General features: G+C 53.3%; 2 protein-coding genes across 8 annotated transcripts in view; one reads left to right on the top strand and one right to left on the bottom strand.

Moving 5' to 3' along the window:
- CARD14 (caspase recruitment domain family member 14) overlaps positions 1–17,389 on the bottom strand; it is a 36,565-nt gene extending 19,176 nt beyond the window's left edge. For 2 of the 6 annotated variants that reach the window (XR_011493968.1, XM_070483762.1), the window contains exons 1-6: positions 17,248–17,389; positions 10,417–10,634; positions 7,315–7,544; positions 5,917–6,054; positions 4,584–4,909; positions 1,048–1,215 (exon numbers count right to left, since the gene is read on the bottom strand). Coding sequence is in view for 5 of the 6 variants with exons in the window: in XM_070483762.1 (XP_070339863.1) it covers positions 1,048–1,215; positions 4,584–4,909; positions 5,917–6,054; positions 7,315–7,525 (843 nt within the window). In the remaining variant the exon portion in view is untranslated. The remainder of the gene's footprint in view (positions 1–1,047; positions 1,216–4,583; positions 4,910–5,916; positions 6,055–7,314; positions 7,545–10,416; positions 10,635–17,247) is intronic. The other 4 variants (XM_070483759.1, XM_070483761.1, XM_070483760.1 and 1 more) reach the window with 3 other exon arrangements.
- Positions 1,129–18,479, top strand: part of EIF4A3 (eukaryotic translation initiation factor 4A3) — a 36,910-nt gene continuing 19,559 nt past the window's right edge. The window contains exons 1-2 of one of the 2 annotated variants that reach the window (XM_070483777.1): positions 1,129–1,282; positions 17,797–17,915. Coding sequence is in view for 1 of the 2 variants with exons in the window: in XM_014863814.3 (XP_014719300.2) it covers positions 17,863–17,915 (53 nt within the window). In the remaining variant the exon portion in view is untranslated. The remainder of the gene's footprint in view (positions 1,283–17,796; positions 17,916–18,479) is intronic. The other variant, XM_014863814.3, reaches the window with a different exon arrangement.

Genomic DNA, 18,479 nt, shown 5'->3' with positions numbered 1-18,479 from the left:
GTGTGTAGACAGATTGAGACTGCACACTGGGGACAGAAAAGGCAGAGTCAACAATCAAAATGGGAAACGTATTTCAGTTCTGCTCATATGTGGTCAAGGAGACAGAAAGCAGAGGAAGCTGAAGACACAGGACAGTGATTCCTCTTGTGAGGCAGTTTCAGTCTGCTCTCCAACAACTCCACCTGCAGAGTTTCCGAGAGAGGGAACAACCAGGTCACTCCCTTCTCACGCTCACTTTCAGAAGCGGTTTCTGAACGATGGCACAGTCCAGGCCATGTGACAGGCAGTGCCAAGGCAGGGGCCTGCTCTGTGCCTGGGGAATGTCTACTGAAGGAATAGCTCCATAAATATATCTATCTATTTTTTTTTGGTGAAGAAGATCGACCCTGACCTAACCTGTTGCCAATCTTCCTCCTTTTGCTTGAGGAAGATTGGCCCTGAGCTAACATCTGTGTCAGTCTTCCTCTATTTTATGTGGGACACCACCACAGCATGGCTTGACGAGTGGTGTTAGGTCCATGCCTGGGATCCAAACCTGTGAACCCCGGGCCACTCAAGTGGAGTGTGCGCACTTAATCCCTACGCCACAGGTCTGTCCCCCATAAATAGATGTTTCTCCACTGAAGGAATCGAAGAGGAGAAGCAAAGCGTTTGCATACTCCAGGGCTAGGGGACCATTAATCCCTCTGCTTCCTGTGACTCCCTGCTCTCCAATGCATGTGCGGGCAGGACGGCAACTTTAGAGCTAATCCTGTCATTTATAATCAGCCCAATCCACTCCAAAACAACGAGGCAGCACAGACAAGCTGGGTGGGACATTCTAATGAGTGTCCAATAGGCGTGAATTCTGCCAAAGTCTGGGGGCGGGGGGAAGAGCAGGAGGGAGGGACGTAAAGAGAAACAGTAGGAGTGAGTCGCTAGGTGCCATCTCCTCTGGTCCTTAGCCACACCTCAAGGAACCAGCTGTCAGGAATCCACGGCCTGGAGGCCCCAGGCTGATGTGGCAAAAACTCCCAGCCAGCTCCCAGGGAGGGAACCAGGACCTACCAGGCTGAAAGTCAGTGACCGGAGTTTCTCATTCTCCTCCTTCAGGCGGTTCAGCTCCTCGTCTCCAGGTTCCAGGACGCTGGCCATCTGCAGGGACCGCTCTCGGAACTCCCGCTCACAGGAAGAAGCCACCTTCTCCCGCTGCAGCTCCTGCTTCATCAGGTACAGCTGTCCAGGGAGGAGATGCAGAGGTGGGACGATGTAAGCACTGTTTCCCGACTAGACCAGAAGCCAGGTGAGTTTCTCAACCTTTCTCCTTAATGATGACACTGCTCATACTCAACGGGGTACCTCTCTGGAGATTTCAAAATCGACTGAAGGGTTTGCCTAATGAACAGGCCCAGCTCCTTGTGGAAGGAGAAAGCTGTGTTAGCTCTACTTTATAGTTGAGGCTGGGGTCCCCGGGAACAGAGCGAGGAGCCCTGGCAACCAGCTCTTGGATCTCTATCGTGAAACTGGTAGTCACAGGCAGCCAGCGATGAACGGCCGGAGTAAGTCTCCTCCAGCACGCTCCCTGGCTGCCCTACCCTTCCATATTCTGCTAAATGCGTCAGATAAAGGGAATTTGGATTCATGAAAACCTGTAAGTAAAAGGAAAGAGGAGAGTCAGTCAGATGGGGCAGAGACGCCTGGGAACACAGGACCTGGTCTATTCAGACACACTTGTAATCCGTGTGCAAACATGTGCCACCTCCTACCCAGGGGGCTGCATGCGCAGGGCTGTGGTCCTCTGGAAACTACCTGGCCAGGCCCTGCTGGCCTCCATCCTGCTGCACAGGGGCCCAAGAGAAACCTGGATCTGGAGCAGATGGACCTGGCCTCTCTGAGTCCCAGGTGTGGTGCCCCTGGGGAGAGGGGACTTTCCACATAAGACAAACCAGGAAGTCTGGACGTCGGGGTGGAGTCTGGCGCTCACCCCGGGGCTGAGGTCAAGTGGAGAAGGAAGAACCGTCCCGCTGGGATTTTTTCCTTCCTAACATCTAGTCAGCAAACTATCCATAAGCAATTGCTGAGTTCCTGCTGTGGGGCACCCAGGTTAGGCCTGTCATGGTCTACGTATTCAAAAAGTAAAATTAAATCATTAAGATCTGGAAGGGGGGGGACCTAAAACTGAAAGTAAACTGAAACTAATGAACTAATAATATTTCAAGCAAATACCACAGCCACAATGAAGGGAGAGAGAGAGGGAGAAGGGATGGAGAGGTGGGGGCAGCTACAATAACTTACGGCACAGTATTTAACTACAAGCCGTCAGCCCTGGGCAGGGTTGAGTGGGTGGGGGGAATCACAACCCTGAACTCTTCTCAGGAGGATTGCTTACTGTTCAGGTATGGACTGAGCAATTCTGAAACCATTGTAGATGGACCATAGGACTGAGCAAGAGAGTGTGTTGACATTGTTGGGAGCCAGGTTCTCATGGAGGAAGCATACAAGAAGCATACAAGGGGGAAGGCAAGAAAAACCTTTGGGGGATTGACTGGAATTAGAGGTGGGGATGTGAACTCGTGATTTCTAAAGCATGTGTGTGTGTGTGTGCACACCTGCCTACATATGTGCATACGCATACTTGCACGTGCGTGTGCATGTGTGTATGCACGTGCACGTTTTCTAGCTCTGTCCCCTGAAAGGGCGAAGGAGCAAAGATACCCCAGAAGCCATGAGCACACGTAGCGCCCAGATCTTGGTCTCTAAAAGGAACCAGGGCCCCTCGGAAAAATGGCTGACCCTGGAGCTGGGGCAGGGTGGGTATGAGATGATCTCAGACCACCTTGCGATGCAGGAAAGGGAGTCGGTGCTTAAAAAGCAAGGAGGCGTGTCACGGGACACAGAGCAGGCTGAAGGGGCTCCCGCTGGCAAAATCTGGGACAATCTGAGCACCAAACTCACTCAGGACAGTAACATGTTACAGACTGTTGGAAACAGGAACCCAAGCATCTGTGCCAATAACAGATGCGCACATGGGGAGAAGACAGGCTCCTTCCCACAGTGAGGATGCCAAGGGCCAACTGGCCGACTGCAGGGCACTCTGGAGATGGGGCTCACTCATCATTTCGCAGCCGCCAGAGGGAAGAGGTGTTTGGACAAGAATCACCAGTGAGGCCAAGTCTGGGGGGAATGTCACTGAGAAACAGGGTGGCTTTGGGTCTCAAAATGCCTCCCCCACCCCCTGCCCCAGATTGCTTATTTGCTGCAGGGAGGAAAAAGAAACAGGGATTATGCAGTGGAGAAATAGGGCAGCACCTGGACCCAACGGGCATTATTGACATCACCAGTGAGGGGAGCTGAACCTCAGCCTCCTGATGGGGTGCCCTGAGCCAGGCTGCATTCCCTGTGCAGGATCCCGCCAAAAATCTGTTATCTTCGTCTACTCACGAGGAACTGAGACAAACCCCAAATGAGGAGCCGTCTATTATAGAAAAGAGAGGGGGCTGTCTTCTTCAAAAATGTCCATGCCATAAGAGACAAAGAAAGGCTGAGGGAATGTTCTAGATTAGAGGAGGCTAAGGAGACAGGACAACTAAATGCGGCACCTGATCCTGGACTGGATCCTGGACTGGAGGGGAAAGGCTGTAAAAGATGTTGTTTGGGTCAAATGATAAAATTGGAACACGGACGGGAGACTAGATAAAAAGATTGCATCCACATAATTAATGAAGTTGATAACTGTGCTGTGGTTATATGAGAGAATACCCTATTTTTAGGAAATATACATTGAAATGTCTAGGGGTAAAGGGCCATGATGTAACTCAAGTGGTTCAGAAAAAAAAGTGTGTGTATGTGTAGAGAGAAAGAGGGGCAGGCAGAGACAGAGACAGTGACACAGAGAAGAGAGGGGGAATGCCAATGAGAAAGTAAGGATATGTGGGTGTCCGTTGTACTATTTTTATTTGTATGCTTTTTAAATAAATTTGAAATTATTTCTATATAAAGCTAAAAATTGAAAAGCTAAAAACAAACAACCAATGCCATAAAGGAAAAAAGAAAATGGCAAAATGGCAAGGAATGAATATCCTCAATATTTAAACAACTCCTACAAATCAATAAAAAGATAATTATCCCCAACGGAAAAATGAGTAAAAGGCCTTGTGGGGGTTTGAGGGGCCTCGCTAATAACACTCCTGTTCTCCCGCCTGACTCCAGGACCGGCTGAGAAACACAGACGGGCTGGTAGAAGTCCACCGTCCCCCGGGGGGGTGAAACTAGGTGGGTCCACTACCATGGAGCCCAGAAGAGCCAGACATGCCCCCAGACGTGGGTGCGTGGGACTCCCCATGGTGGGCACTTGACAGATCAGCCAGGCCACGGGCAGTGACGGCTGAGCAGACTCGTTGCCATGTAGGCTATGGGAGGGGCTCTGGGGGGTGGGGGTCAAGGGTCAGCCTCCCGCAGGAGCACCTTAGCTAAGGCTCACAGGGCAGGGACGTGTCACAAGGAGGAGGGGAGGGAGGTCCAGAGAGACAGACCAGCGAGGGCAAAGGCGTGGGGGTGGAGAGCAGCAGGTGGGGCTGGGCCTCGCGCCATGGGGCCCCCACTACCTCCTCCTGGAGGCTGCGGCAGCGAGTGGTGGCCAGCTCCTTCTCCTGCAGCGCGTTGCTGTAGTGCAGCGAGAGGCTGAGCATCTCATCCTTCAGCTTCAGCACCTCGTGGAAGTGGGCGCTGACCTCGCGCTGCATGCGGCCGTGGTCGGCCTCCAGCTGGCGCAGGCTCTCGGCGCGGGCCTCGGCCTGGCCCAGGCGCTCCTGCAGTCGCCGGCATTGCTGCAGCAGCGCCTCCTTCTGCCCCTTCTCCTGGCTCAGCTCCTCCTGCAGGCTGCTGATCGCCCCGGCCAGGCACTCGGTCAGCTTGGACGTCTCCATGAGCCCTGTGGGAGAGGGGCACGGGGGCCCAGGCCTCACCACCACGGCCCTCGCTCCTTGTCCCCCAGGGTCCTTGCATCTTGTGCCCAGCCTCTCAAGCCGTACCTCCCACCCTAATCTTTTGTTCTCCTTAAAAGCCTTCAGGCTCAACCAGACTCGATGATTTGGTTAAATAAATAGCATGATTTGAGATTTGGGGACGAGGATTATCCACTCTCAGCTTCCCCCCAGGGACCCAGCTTTCAGACCCAGCTCCCTGCCTCAGCAGCCGGGACGGGCTCAATGCCAGCTCATTTTAATGTCATCCTAAGAAAAACGTAACCGGGAATACGAATCTAATAGAACTCCACCCAATGTAAACACGGACTGTGCTGCCAAACAGGCAGAGTTTTCTCATGCAGAGTTTTGAGTGATGTCTTGCTCCTTTGAATGCCTAACTCTTTCAACAGGTCCTCGGGGAAGGCCCAATTACTCAGTCAACAAGAACGGCCTTGTCTCCTTCCCAGCCGCCGTGAACCTTTACTCAGGCAGCTGAGCAAACGCACAGAAGGCTGCAGGCTCCACGCATTTTCCTCTCTGGCAGAGGCCGCTCCGTCCTCTGTCTCCCCACTAGGGCCGACTCCGGGACCAGGCCACCCGCTCCGCCTCGAGCACACGCCACCCAGTGAGGTGGAGGCCGTCTCAGGAGGTTTTCCAGGGAAACGACAGGCTTCCCTTTTGCCCGCGCCTCTCAATGCAGGTTCTGGGCCCGAGACGGGCCTCCTCGGTGCTGGATGATTAGGGACACGCCTTTCCTTTACAACCAAGGCCACGGGCTCCTTCTCTGACCCATCCCCTACTACAGTTAGGGGACGGGGGTCTCCTCACCCCCAGAGTGCTGGGGCACAGGCACGGGAACCTGGGCCTGGAGGGAGCAGGGAAAACACCTGGAATAGCATGGAGCTAAGGTTGCTGGGAACCAGAGGCTCTGGAGAAGCCCCGCCGGCCCCCCGGTCAAAGACGGAGCTCTCACCACTGAAGCCGCTGAAGTCCACGTTGGGCTGCAGCCCGGTGACCTTGGTGTAGATGTCAGGGTTGTGGAACTTCAGGCTCTCCAGGAAGGCGAGGGCCCCGTTCTTCCCTCGAGTCCTCAGCAAGTCCAGCAAGTGCCCTTGGGAGAGAGAAACTCTTAGCAAACAAGGCGCCGGGGGTGAGGGTGGGGGCGTGGGGGTGGGGGCTGGGCGGCTTCCCTCCACGGGGGCAGGGCAGGGGGGACCGGGAGTTTTCGAGCATCTGGGAATCAGAACCCCTCGCTGCTCTTGGAGGCTCCTTTTATTGATGTGATGAGTCAGTCTTGAGACGGCTGAGGCTGATATTTCTTGAGCAACCACTATGACCCAAGTTGGGGATAAAGACTAAGGAAGACGATCTTTGCTCTCAAGGCCTCCCCGGTGGGTTGGTGGATGTGTGCAGACAGGTGTGTAGAAAGTGCGTGGGAAGAAAGAAGCGAATAGCGGCGCCCCAGGGCCATGGGCCCAGAGAGCTCGGGCTTCCAAGCCCACCCAGATGCCATCGCTCGCAGCCTGCGTTACTAGGTTGGGTTCATGTCTCCTGTATTTGAGGCTCATAAGGCAACATGTGCGAGTAGAGTCCTGTTAAAGCTCCCACTTGCGGCCTGCTTTCTGCAGTCCAGGCTTTGAGATGAGTATCTTACAACCAGGAATGCATTCATCTCTTAATGACCTGATAAGTGGAAGCTGTTAGTGTCCCCATTTTTGAATGAATAAACACAGCTAGTTAGATTGTCAGTCAGCTCCAAAAACATCTGGAGTGGGTTGAGTGGCGGCCCCCTCAAAGATATGTCCACCTGGAACCTGTCAATGGGACCTTATTTGGAAAAAGGGTCTTTACAGATGTAATTAAGGTAAAGATCTCAAAATGAGGTCAACCTGGGTTGTCCAGACGGGCACTAAATCCAATGACAAGTGTCCTTATAAGACACAGAAGAGGAGAGACGCAAAGAAGCAGGCCGTGTGATGACAGAGGCCGATTGGAGTGATGCAGCCACAAGCTGAGGAAGGTCTGGGGCGGCCGTCACCGGCAGAGGGGAGAAATGCTCTCCCCCAGCACCTTCAGTGGGAGCACGGCCCTGCTGACACCGTGATTTCAGACCTTTGACCTCCGAACCTTTCTGCTGTTTGAAGCCCCCTGTTTGTGGTCATCTGTTTGGCAGCCCCAGGAAACTAACACAGTGTCTCCACACCCGGAACCCTGGTCCCCTTGGTGTTGTCCGGTAAAGCTCTGCACTCCCTGCTCTCACGCGGGGCTTCGCGGCACAACCTGCACTCAGCTGGCTCGGTAGAGAGGGCCCGCCGGAGCCGGGGCGGCCCGGACCCGAGGTGAGCGGCCGTGGGCTGGCCCGGGTCCTCACCGGCTCTCATGGCCGTGTTGGTGAACCTGGGGCTGTGCAGCACCTCCTCCTCGTCCAGCTGGCCCAGCACCTTCGCCTGGCGCAGGTAGGGGGTGAGGCGACTGGGGCAGATGCTGCGCACGATCCTGTAGCGGTGGCTTTCCAGCATCTCCCAGAGCATCTCCTCGTCCAGGGATGTCAGCGTGGAGTCCGTGCGGCACAGTTCCGCCATGACTGGGGGCCTCAGAAGCCTGGATGGAGAAGGTGGTGATGAGGGCCGGCATCAGCGACATGGCTTCGGGGCCCAGGGAGGCCTTTCCATTCAAACCCCCTTTCCCCACCTTACTGGTAGGGAAGGAAATGACCAGTTCAGAAAGAGCGATGACGCCCACCCTGGCCCTGGTGTTCCGTGACCAGAGGGAGGGGAGTATCCATCCTCATCACTGACGTCAAATCAATTCCTCTACCGGGAGCAGAGTGAGAAGAACTGGGTTTCTTTTGGTTTCTGGAGACTGGATTTGCCTTTAGCACACGGGAAGCTGCCCCTGGCTGGGGAACTGATGTACGAAATGGGTCTAGGACATGCATTCTCCACTCAGTGATATGGCCCCCAAGAGGGGGAAAATTGGTTCCTGAGCAAAAATTCTTACTCCTCTATGTATAATGCACAGATGTGCACACACAGATATACAGTACACCTGTGATACTAATGTTTCATGAGAGGACGATTAGGGAAAAGATGTCTGAAAATGCTCCCTAAGGGTGATGATGAAAGAAGGGTGGAGAAACACTGGCCTAGAATCAATGTGAAGGTTTGGACCACCAGTCCTGCAACCCAGCAACCAGAGGCGGTGCCTCAGTCTCCATCTCAGAGGTCGGAGGGCAGTCAGGTGGGAAGCAGGGCTGAGGGAAAGGGTGCTGTACAGAAAGCACTCTGCTTTTGCTTGGTGCGGCCGACATCTGCCATTTTTCACACGGAGGTAATGCCCCTCTACAAGGGGCTGGCCGACCCTGCCTTCTGGTCAGAAGCCAAAGTGGACAGACATTCCCTCTCTTTGCTCCTGCACCTGCCCAGGATGCCGGACCCGGGCTGCAGGGCAAGTGCAGAGGCTCCTAACACACGCACGTCCCACGGCACCAGCTGCGCTAACCTAACCCTCAACAGTAACGCCAGTAAGCAGGGCTTGCCATGCCAGTTACATCTTTTCCTAAAAAAAAAAAGTTAAAGTAAATAGTTACTAAAATTTTAAAAATTCATCTGAAATAATGGTAACAGAGCTGCACTTTGGAAATGCTGCTCTACACACTTGTTCCTGAAATGTCGCTTTTGTTAGAAGCAAGACTGCTGTCTTCTCTAGAGCAGGAACACGAGGACGCGCTGGAGGAGCTGGGACGGAGGGCCATTAGACCGAGGGCATGGCGGCCCCAACAAGACCGAAGGAGAAGGAGTGAGGGAGAAAGAGGCCCATGTCAGACCCCTGGAAGGTCCCACCATGCTTTTTAAATGCCCATAGATTTTCCTGAAATAAAATTCTTAACATGAAGGACTTGGTTGCTTACTTGGGAGACGTTCAGGCAGGCGGCTGTCAGAGGCCACCCTGAGCCTCCCTGGAGGACTTCCTCGTGTGAGAGGCATTGCTCCCCTCGGGTTATAATTCTCAACAGGGAAGGTGTATTGGGTTGAGTAGTGTCCCCACAAAATTCATGTCCACCCAGAATCTCAGACTGTGACCTCATTTGGAAGTAGCGTCTTTGCCAAGGTAGCTAGTTAAAATGAGGTCATGCTGGATTTGGATGGGCCCTCAATCCAATGACTGGTGACCTTATAAGAAGAGGAGGGGACACAGGACACACAGAGGGAAGACGGCCAGGTGAAGACGGAGGCAGAGACAGGAGCACGGCGGCTACAAGCCCAGGCGCGGCAGGGATTGCCCGCAAGCAGCGCAGCTGGAAGAGGCGGGAAGGATCCTCCCCTAGACCTGGAGAGCGAGTGCGGCCCTGCTGACGCCTTGATCTCGGACTGCTGGCCTCCTGAGCTGGGGGAGAACACGTTCCTGTTGTTCGAAGGCATCCAGTCTGCAGCGCTTGGTTACGGCAGCCACATACACTCAAACTGAGACACTCGGGAAATGTGTCAGGGGAATGACACTTTGTAACAGCAGGTTATAGAACAAGGCAGCACTAAAACAAAGGACTCTTTAGAGCAGTAGAGGCCACACCCCCTTGGCTGGTGGCTGTGCCGGTTTAGAAATGGCAGGGTCTCTGGAAGGGCTGAGCCGCAGCGGGCCTGGGCGGACGCCCCAGCTGGGCCACAAGCTCCAGATCTGTTGGGATAAAGCATGTGTGTGGACCAGCTCGCCGTCACAGGCCCGGCACAGCAGCTCCCCGGGGGCACCCCGACTAGTCCAGAACCCAAGACCTCCTGTCAGGAGGAGCAGAAATCAGCTGCCCAGCGTCCCACCCACAGAGCACGCCCTGGGCGCCCCAGCTCTGTCCTGAGCCGCCTCCCACAGCTGTGTGCCCCCATCTCTCTCTTCCCTCCAGGCCCCGGCCCATTAATCCAGCTAAAGAATTCCAAAATGTTTTAAAACTGTGGACTGTTTCAAGCATATCAGAAAAGTCCCGCAAATGAGAACAAATATTCATGTTCCCACCAAGCAGATTCCACCGTCATGTTTTGCACTTCAGACTCCTTTGCGAGGAAACGCGTCGTTAGAGACAGCTCAGTCCTTCTGCTGTCTTCAGTCCCTCCCCCTCCGTCTGCCCAGACGTGACTGCTACCCACGTCCTGCATGTACACGTGTCTACAAATAAGCCATGGCACTTTCGCGTGATTCTTTGTGCCAACAGTAACTTGACATGGACAATGTCTTTACCGTGGACTCTAACTTTACGTGACAAGCTTCATGCTGGACTTGGCACGACACTCAGCCTCTTCTGAGGTTTCTCATATGGACACACGCCTCCTGGAGAGGTCTGTACACTAAAAATGCTCAAAAATCAGAGCAAATCAACCCTTATAATCTAAGAAAAGTGGGAAATGATTGTTGGAGGGTCCTGTCTCCGTGGACAGCCCCCCACAATCCACCCGATGGGCCAGGTCCACAGCAAGTAAGCACTCACCGAGGGAAGCTCACATTCGCTTCTGCAGGAGCTCCTCACAGCGGCATGGGATCCCGTGTCCCCTCCGTGGCCAGGTGTCGTGCTGGCTCCCTTCTCAGCAGGCTGCTGGGCGGGATGGTGCTGGGCCGGAAGATCCTGCCAACTCAGTGCCACGATGACCTGTTCACCATGTCAAGCCATGTGACTTGCTGCAAAACTCAAAGTTCGGGCACCAAAGACTAATGCAAGGGGAAAAAAAAGACAAACTCCGATCCAGGAAGTAATTCGACAGATCTTTGATCCCTATGTTTGCTCAGTAACTGCAGAAGCTTCCTTAGGGTTTGGAAACAGGTTTCTAGAAGGAAATTGGGCTTTGAACCCTAGAATACCAAGGACAGTGGCCAGGTGCAATAGTTACCCGATGTGTTGTGGGCCCTTCTGGGACCCTCACCACAGGGCCAGACCCCCTGACACCCTTCCCCTTAGTCTCCTTACCCAAGGAGAGGGAGCTGCTGGATGCAGTGTGGACGGGAAAGGGCTCGGGGGGTCTTCCTGACGAGGAACAGAGAGGACCCAGCCCAAGAGCAGGAGTCCCGTCTCACTGCCCTTTGGCAGCTCCCTCCTGGTTTCTTCGGGGGAACAGTTGATGGAAGCTCATGAGTCAGGGTTTTATGGATTGAATTGCGTCCCCCCAAAAGATATGTCGAAGCTCTAACCCCCACTACCTGTGAAGGTGACCTTATTTGGAAATAGGGTTACTGCAGATGTAATCAGGGTAAGACGAGGCATTAGGACGGGTATTAAATCCCAAATGCCTGGTGTCCTTATAAGAAGAAGAGAAAAGACCCAGAGATAGACTCTCAGGGAGAAGGTGGTGAGACAAAGGAGGCAGAGACTGGAGTGATGCATGTACAAGCCAAGGAACTCCAGGACTCCTGGCAGCATTGGAAGTTCAGAGAGAGGCCTGGAACAGATTCTCCCAGGGCCTTCCGAGGGAGCGCAGCCCTGCTGATGCCCTGATTTTGGACTTCAGCCTCCAGAACTGTAAGCAAATAAATTTCCATTGTTTGAGGCCACCCAATTCGTGGTGATTTATTACGGCAGCCCTGGGAAGCTAATGCACCAGGGCAAAGGGAATTTGAAAACTGGCCAAGTCCCGGAGGCCCATCCACATCCAAGGATGAGCTGTCAACCCGCACACTTGAATGCAAGGCTCTCGAGCTCCACCCGGAAGAAGTCTGTGTCACTGGACCTGCTGAATCAGGATGACGACCTTCCACCCTGCATCAGGACCAGCAGTGTGATCCACGGAGCCCAGTACAAAACAAAAATACGGACCCTTTGTAAAAAATACTCAGGACTTCAAGACAGAGGCAGCAGAGCATTAAACCAAATGCCGGGCCCCGGGCGCAGGTTGCACATCTGTGAAGCTGGCCCTGCTTTGCATGATCAAGGGGTCTCCACGCCCCCACTATCTGATTTATGTCTAAATTGTGAGCTAGACCAAGGGATTCTTTTGGGATGATCATTGCCCTTCTGTGTAGTTCTCTTTTAAGCCTTCCTGGGGGAATAAGCATTCATCCTTAGCACCTAGGGGTGGGTGGGCTGGTTAAGCCTGGAGAGCCCTGGAGGGGGGAGTGGGGAGTGCCAAATGGGACCCACCTTCTCCATGGCTGCCAGGCTGGTGGCCTGCGGGCCAGCACAGGGCTGGAGTCCCCACAGGCTCATGATGTGACAGTGGAGAAATGGCTCAGCCTCTGGGCATCCATGGCAGAGGATTCTCACTGGCCAACTACTCAAGGACCAAGGACAGAGGAGCCACTCCAGAAGCAGCCCTTCTGTGCTGGGTGGGTCCTGCCAGGGGAGGGCGACGGTCTTTGTGTGCCCAGCTGCCAGCCTGTCTGGAAACGTGGCGAGCAGCAAAGGCATCTCCTGTGCCCAGACCCAGTGCTTGGCCATGGGGACCCAACCCAAGGCAGGGGATCTTTGCCCAGGATTTGTCTATGTGGGAACCAGGTCTCCCCCACAGCCAGTCATGGAGCTGGAAAGATAAGATCTGGGAGGCTTGCACATGCACATTCATGGCAGCACGATTTGCAATCACCAAAAGGCGGGAACAACCAAAGTGTCCATCGACTGACAGATGGACAAACAAAATGTGGCCCATTCCATACAGTGGAATATTATCCATCCATAAAGAGGAAAGAAGTGTGGCCTGCCTGGTGGCAAAGCAGTTAAGTTTGTGCGTTCAGCTTTGGTGGCCCTGGGTTCACCGGTTAGGATCCTGGGTGCGGACATGGCACCACTTATTGAGCCATGCTGTGGTAGGCGTCCCACATATAAAGTGGAGGAAGATGGGTACGGATATTAGCTCAGGGCCAGTCTTCCTCAGCAAAAAGAGGAGGATTGGCAGCAGATGTTAGCTCAGAGCTAATCTTCCTCAAAAAAAAAAGAAATGATCCATGCTACAATGTTGATGAGCCTCGAAAACATGCTGAGTGAAAGAAGCCAGTCACAAAAGACCACATACTGTGGGATTTCGTCTGTATGAAGCGTCCATAGAGACAGAAAGTAGATTAGTGGTTGCTTAGGGTTGGGAGTAGGGGTGGGGCCGGAACGGTGACAGCTAAAGAGTATGGGGTGGTTTTTTTTTTAAGTGAAGGAAATGCTCTAAAATTGACCGTGGTGGTGGTTGCACACATCTGTGAATATACTAAAAGCCATTGACTCGTCCACCTCAAATGGGTGAATCACACGGTATATGAGTTATATCTCAATAAAGGGATTTTTTAAAAAGATCGCAGAGCTGCTGGTGACCAGGGCCTGCGTCCCCTGTGGCCCCACTGCCTGCCAGGATGCAGAGGAGGGAGGGTGGCGAGGCACCCTCTGGTGACCTGGCCTGCCCTGCCTCCCTGAGGCCAGCGCCGGCTGACCCTGCCCTAGGGGACCCCAGCCTCCTCTGTCCTTTCTCCCTTCTTTTAGCCCAGGCTGGGCCTGCAGGCTCCTGCTTGTCCAGCGCCCCTGCCGAGGGTGTCCTCTGCCCTGGAGGTGCCGAGGGCAGCTGAGTGTGTCTGACTTGGGATGCTGAGTGTCCCTTGCCGGGCTCCTCCTTTCCGGCCCTGCACTTGCTCATTCTAGCATCCATGCCCCCCTCAGCTGACCCCCGAGCCCCCTGGAAAGGCCTCCACGTGTGCAGAGGCGTGGGGTTGCCCCTCGCAGCCTCTTAGGTGATGGCCGCCGCCCACTGCATCCGGTGCAAAGATTCTGGGTCAGAGTCAGCATGTGAAGTCAGTCTGAATGGTAAAGGTGCTGAGTGAAGCAGCCTCACAGAACCTCTCTTCCCCAGTGCCTGGAAAAGTGAACCAAAACTGTCAAAAATTAAAAAAACTCAGCAGCCTCAAAATAAGGAAAAACGGAAAGGTAAACAACTTCCTGCCACAAACTTAGAAAAATGGGAGAAGAGCCAAGCGATGGATGGAGTGGTACAGAGGTCCCAGGGCCCAGGGCCCCACGCAGCCCGCTGACAGAACTGGGGGGGGGAGGGCGAGCACCAAGGCTTCTCCCCGCTGCGGCCTGTCTCATGAGAAAGAAACCCTGGGGGAACCTGGGGAGGACACAGCAGCACCCCCAGGCTCCCCAAGACACCCACGAGAGAAAGTTCTCCACTCGGGGTGGGGGGGGACGATCCTGTGCAGATGTGAGGAAGAAAGCTCGGCCCCAGGCAGCACTCCTGGCTGCATGGTGAGCATCGGGCCATTTAACTTCAGATTAGGACAAACTTTTGTGGGCATTAGAGTTCTAGAACCAAATAAGAAGATTCTCTGTCTTGAAAAGTAGAAACAGTGTGAGCGATAGAAATCTGAAGAGCTGGGCAGGGACGTGATGTGGGGGAATGCGGCACCTTGTGTTGGGGCGGGGCTGGGTGCTGTCTCCAAAGAGGCAGGTCGATTTCATATAACGTGTTTAACTTGTCATTGTTTTCACACTCTCTTAACTTACAGTGAGGATTTTTTTTTTTAAAGATTGGCACCTCGGCTAATATCTGTTGACAATCTTTTTTTATTTTTTCCTTCTTCCTCTCCCCAAAGCTCCCCAGGTACATAGTTGCATATTCTGGTTGTGAGTGCCTCTGGGTGTGCTATGTGGGACACTGCCTCAGCGTGGCCTGATGAGCGGTGCCATGTCGGCGCAAAGGATCCGAACCAGAGAAAGCCCCGGCTGCTGGAGAGGAGTGTGCGAACTTAACCACTTGGGCACGGGGTTGGCCCCTACAGTGAGGATCTTTAAGGAAGTACTTGTTCTTGCAGTTGAGAAACATTTATACTGCATTCAACAATTCCATCAGTATTTTAAAAATAATTTTAAATTTAAGTAAAATTAAAATTTTACTTAAAAAAATTTTACTTTTAAATCATGTAGAACACGATCCAATTTTTATGAAATAATCTTAGTGTATCTATCTCTCTAGCAGTCCCTCAGTTTATGTACTTATCCATCTATCTGTCCAATTTGTCCACCTGTCTATCATTCAGTGTGTGTGTTCACTCGAATTCGTGGGACAGAGAGAAAGACAGAGAGAGACAGAGAGAGATGGAAAGTCAGAGACACACAGAGAGGGAAAGACAAAGAGACAGAGGGAGACAGAGAGAGTGGGGGTTCTGGGCTGCTGCTCACTGATGCTAATACTGTTATTTGTGGTAGAATTTTAGGAAATCTGTTGCTTTCTTCCTTTTTTGGTACTGATTAAACTTTTTAGAATGAGCAAGCATGGGTTCGATTAAAACTACAAAGTCATTATTTCAGAAAATAAGACAATTCACTTGATCAAACCAGGAGATGGGCCTCATCCAGACACGTTCGCCATGGATAAGGTGCCCGTCGGCCCCAGATCACCTGGGACACTTCCTGTCCTGACCTGACTATTCACGGTGCCCCCTTCTCTCTCCCGAGGGATGTGCTTTAGGTGACAAACTGTCAGAGGGCAGGAGGCGAGGGTGCACAGAGGCCCCGCCCCTCACACTGCAATGGGGACACTGGCAGAGGCGTCCCCTTTCCTGCTTTCCCCCAGTCCTGTGAGGAAGAGCCAGGGTGGGAACAGACCAGGGAACAGACAGGTGCTGACTGAAGTGGGGAAAGTTCTGGAAAAGCCGGGGGAAGCGGGGAGGAAGACATGGTCGGACCAGTCCTGCATCAGCAGGGAAGAAAACCGTTTCTTACTCCCTGGGTAGGATTTCTTAACCTTCTGCTTAATAAAGGAGAGTAGAGCATCTTTATAAAACCCTTATGTTTCCCCCCAAATTTCTCATACAACTTCTGCTTTAATACACACCGGGCCTGAGCCTAGAGGTTCAAAAGCAGAGGAGAAATATGCCAGCCCTGAACTGTGACCCAAAGGCCTTCCTCGACGGGGGTCAACGGCCCAGGATGAAGTTGGCTCCCATGAGTCAGAGACCCAAAAGCTCAGGCTCACAGAATATTAACTTTGTTTTTAGCAAATTACACTCTGGTGCCCTCTCTGGTATTATATTATAAAGTCGCCAGGGGGTCACATTGCCAGCCTGCAGCAGAAATTCTGGGAGTTCCAGACGCTCGGGTCTCTGAGGATGCCCTGGAGACCAGGACTGGCCGGGAAACACGCCCCGGAGGCCTGCAGGTACTTCTGGTGCTTTCCCGGGGCTGGTGCAGGGTGACAGCTGCTCCGGGAGGGTCTTCTAGTCTGACTGCCACCCCTGCCCCCACCTCCTTGGAACACTGCCACCTCCCACAGAAGGTCAGATAGCACTCGACTTTTCTCAGACTCCTGCTCCCATCAACGTGAACTCGGAAAGTCAGGGCCAGCTGACGCCACAAGCTGCCTCACCAGGGCAGCTTTGGACAGAGGTCCCTCCGGGACTCTCCAAACCCCAGCCAACTGCCCCCTCTGGCTCCTGGGATCCCCCAAAGCCACACTGGGGTTTGGGTCTAAGTGGGTGTAGCTAAGCATGAGTCAGTCTAGTCCATTCTTCGAGCAGGGAAACAGCGTACAATGGCCCCCTAACGGCAATTAAAAAATGTGGATGTTTCTTTGAAACTCAGCCCCAATTTTAAGGGTTAGTCCTAACAGTAAAGAGAATTTACCCAGAGATCCCTAAGGATATTTTAAACTATAGAAAAGTTTTCTTAATAACTCTACAGCGATTCTCGAGAGAAAGTAAGATAGCAGGAGTCCTGAGCATCTAAGATGTGGGTCCTCCCATCTGACCCCTCCCCATGCCAACCTTCTTCTCTCACCCCAAGGCTCAGGCTCTTCTCTTGCCTGTAAAGTAGGAGAGAAGGAGAGAGTGCGTGTACACACACTCACACGCACACACGCATATGCAGGACTCCAGAACAGGAAGGAATGAGTTAGAGAAAGCTTAGGGGAATTGATGATCCATGTATATGATGGGTGAGGCAGATGGTCTCCAAGCACAAAAGGAACAGGTCCTCCCTGGACCCCTCGGCTAAGATCCCCCCACGGCGCCATTTGAAATGTTTGGCTGTGCCCTTTCCACTGACACCTGGCAGCTGCTCTCACTCCCTTTATATCTGAACTCAGAAACCTCCCTTTCTTCCTGGAGCACCAATGCAGAGATAAGAGTTCAAAAAGAGACTCCTCTCACGATCCCGGCCCACACTGTCCTAAGGTGGCCCAGCAGCAAGAACGTTCACATAACTTAATCAAGCGGAGTGGGACAGCTGTGGTCTCCTTTCTCGTCCGCAAACCAGGCACCACCCCCAGCCTTAAGAGGAGGCAGCCGGCCCCTCACCTTCCTCTGAGGACAGCTCTCGGCCCCATTCCTGGCCTGTTCACCCTCCCCTGTTTACACTGACCTGCTCTCCTGGGGACAGACTCCGCGCTCTTGGCTTCCTCCTCCTTGAGAGGCGATGACTGCCTGTGCCACCGTCGCGGCTGAGCAGCAGCAGGCGAGCCAGTCTGACAGGCACGTCAGTCCGGGCCCTGCCCACAGAGGCAGTGCCTGACATGGAGCCTCCGCGCGTCACCGAAGTGCCAACACTTTCCCACGGCAGGGATGCCATGTGCGAAGAGTTGGTTTTGCTTTTTCGAGAGCCGCCGCAGCGGCCGGGCACTGCCCGGGCGGGTGCTCAAGCCATGGAAGGCGGTGATGGAGAGGACAGCGGAAAGCCTCGGAGTGGAGGGAATCCTCTCTCCTTTGGGAACAGTCTCGGAAAAACTCTAGGAAGATTAGGATAAATCCCGGAGCTGTTCTTTGGTTTTCACGATCAGTTATGGGAAGTATTTAAATAACTCCAGTAGATCCATCTAAAACCAACACTTGATCATTACTATTCAGATTTAGAACACGGTCTTGATTCTTCCATGTTAATGTATATATCCTGCGTCTCATCACTTCTCCACAGCTGCGTTGCTGTGCCCTGATCATCTCCACCTGGACCTCTGCAGTGGTCTCCTGGCTGCCTCCTCCCATGCCCTTCACGGCCAGTCCTCAACACAGCAAGCAGAGCGATCCTGTTAAAGGGTGAGTCAGGTCATGTCATTCTCTTTGGTCTACAAGTCCCCAAGTCCTCACCATGACCCACACATGAGGCCCCGCTTATCTCATCCTTTCTGACCTCATTTCTCTTCAGCTGCTTCACACACAGGAGCCTCCTTGCTAGCCTCTGAATGCTCCAGGCGCACTCCTGCCCCGGGGCCTTTGCACGTGTGGCTCCCTCTGCCTAGAATGCTTTTTCCTTTACTTCCTTCAGGACTCCAACCAAGGGCAACCTTCCCAGAGAGGCCTTTCCAGGCCATTCTATTTAAAATTGTAGACTTCCCACTCTGGTCCTCCCTCCCTCTCTTCCTGTTTCATTTTTTCCTATTGAACTCATTGCTTCCTGACATGTCATGAATTCCAATTACTTGTTGGTTTCTCTCCTGCCTTCCCACTATGAGCCTGTCACCTCCAGATGACAAGAATTCCTGTCTTTCTTGTTCTCTGCTGTCCCCACCCCTACAACAGAGATGCTCCATGCATACTGGTTGGGTGAATGAATAAACCTTGGTTTGGTGCCTGGTTGCCACTGGTGCAGATACTGGTCAG

The sequence above is a fragment of the Equus asinus genome, chromosome 13 (assembly GCF_041296235.1).
Source record: "Equus asinus isolate D_3611 breed Donkey chromosome 13, EquAss-T2T_v2, whole genome shotgun sequence".
NCBI lineage: Eukaryota > Metazoa > Chordata > Mammalia > Perissodactyla > Equidae > Equus > Equus asinus.
This window is presented reverse-complemented; position numbering and strand designations above follow the sequence as displayed.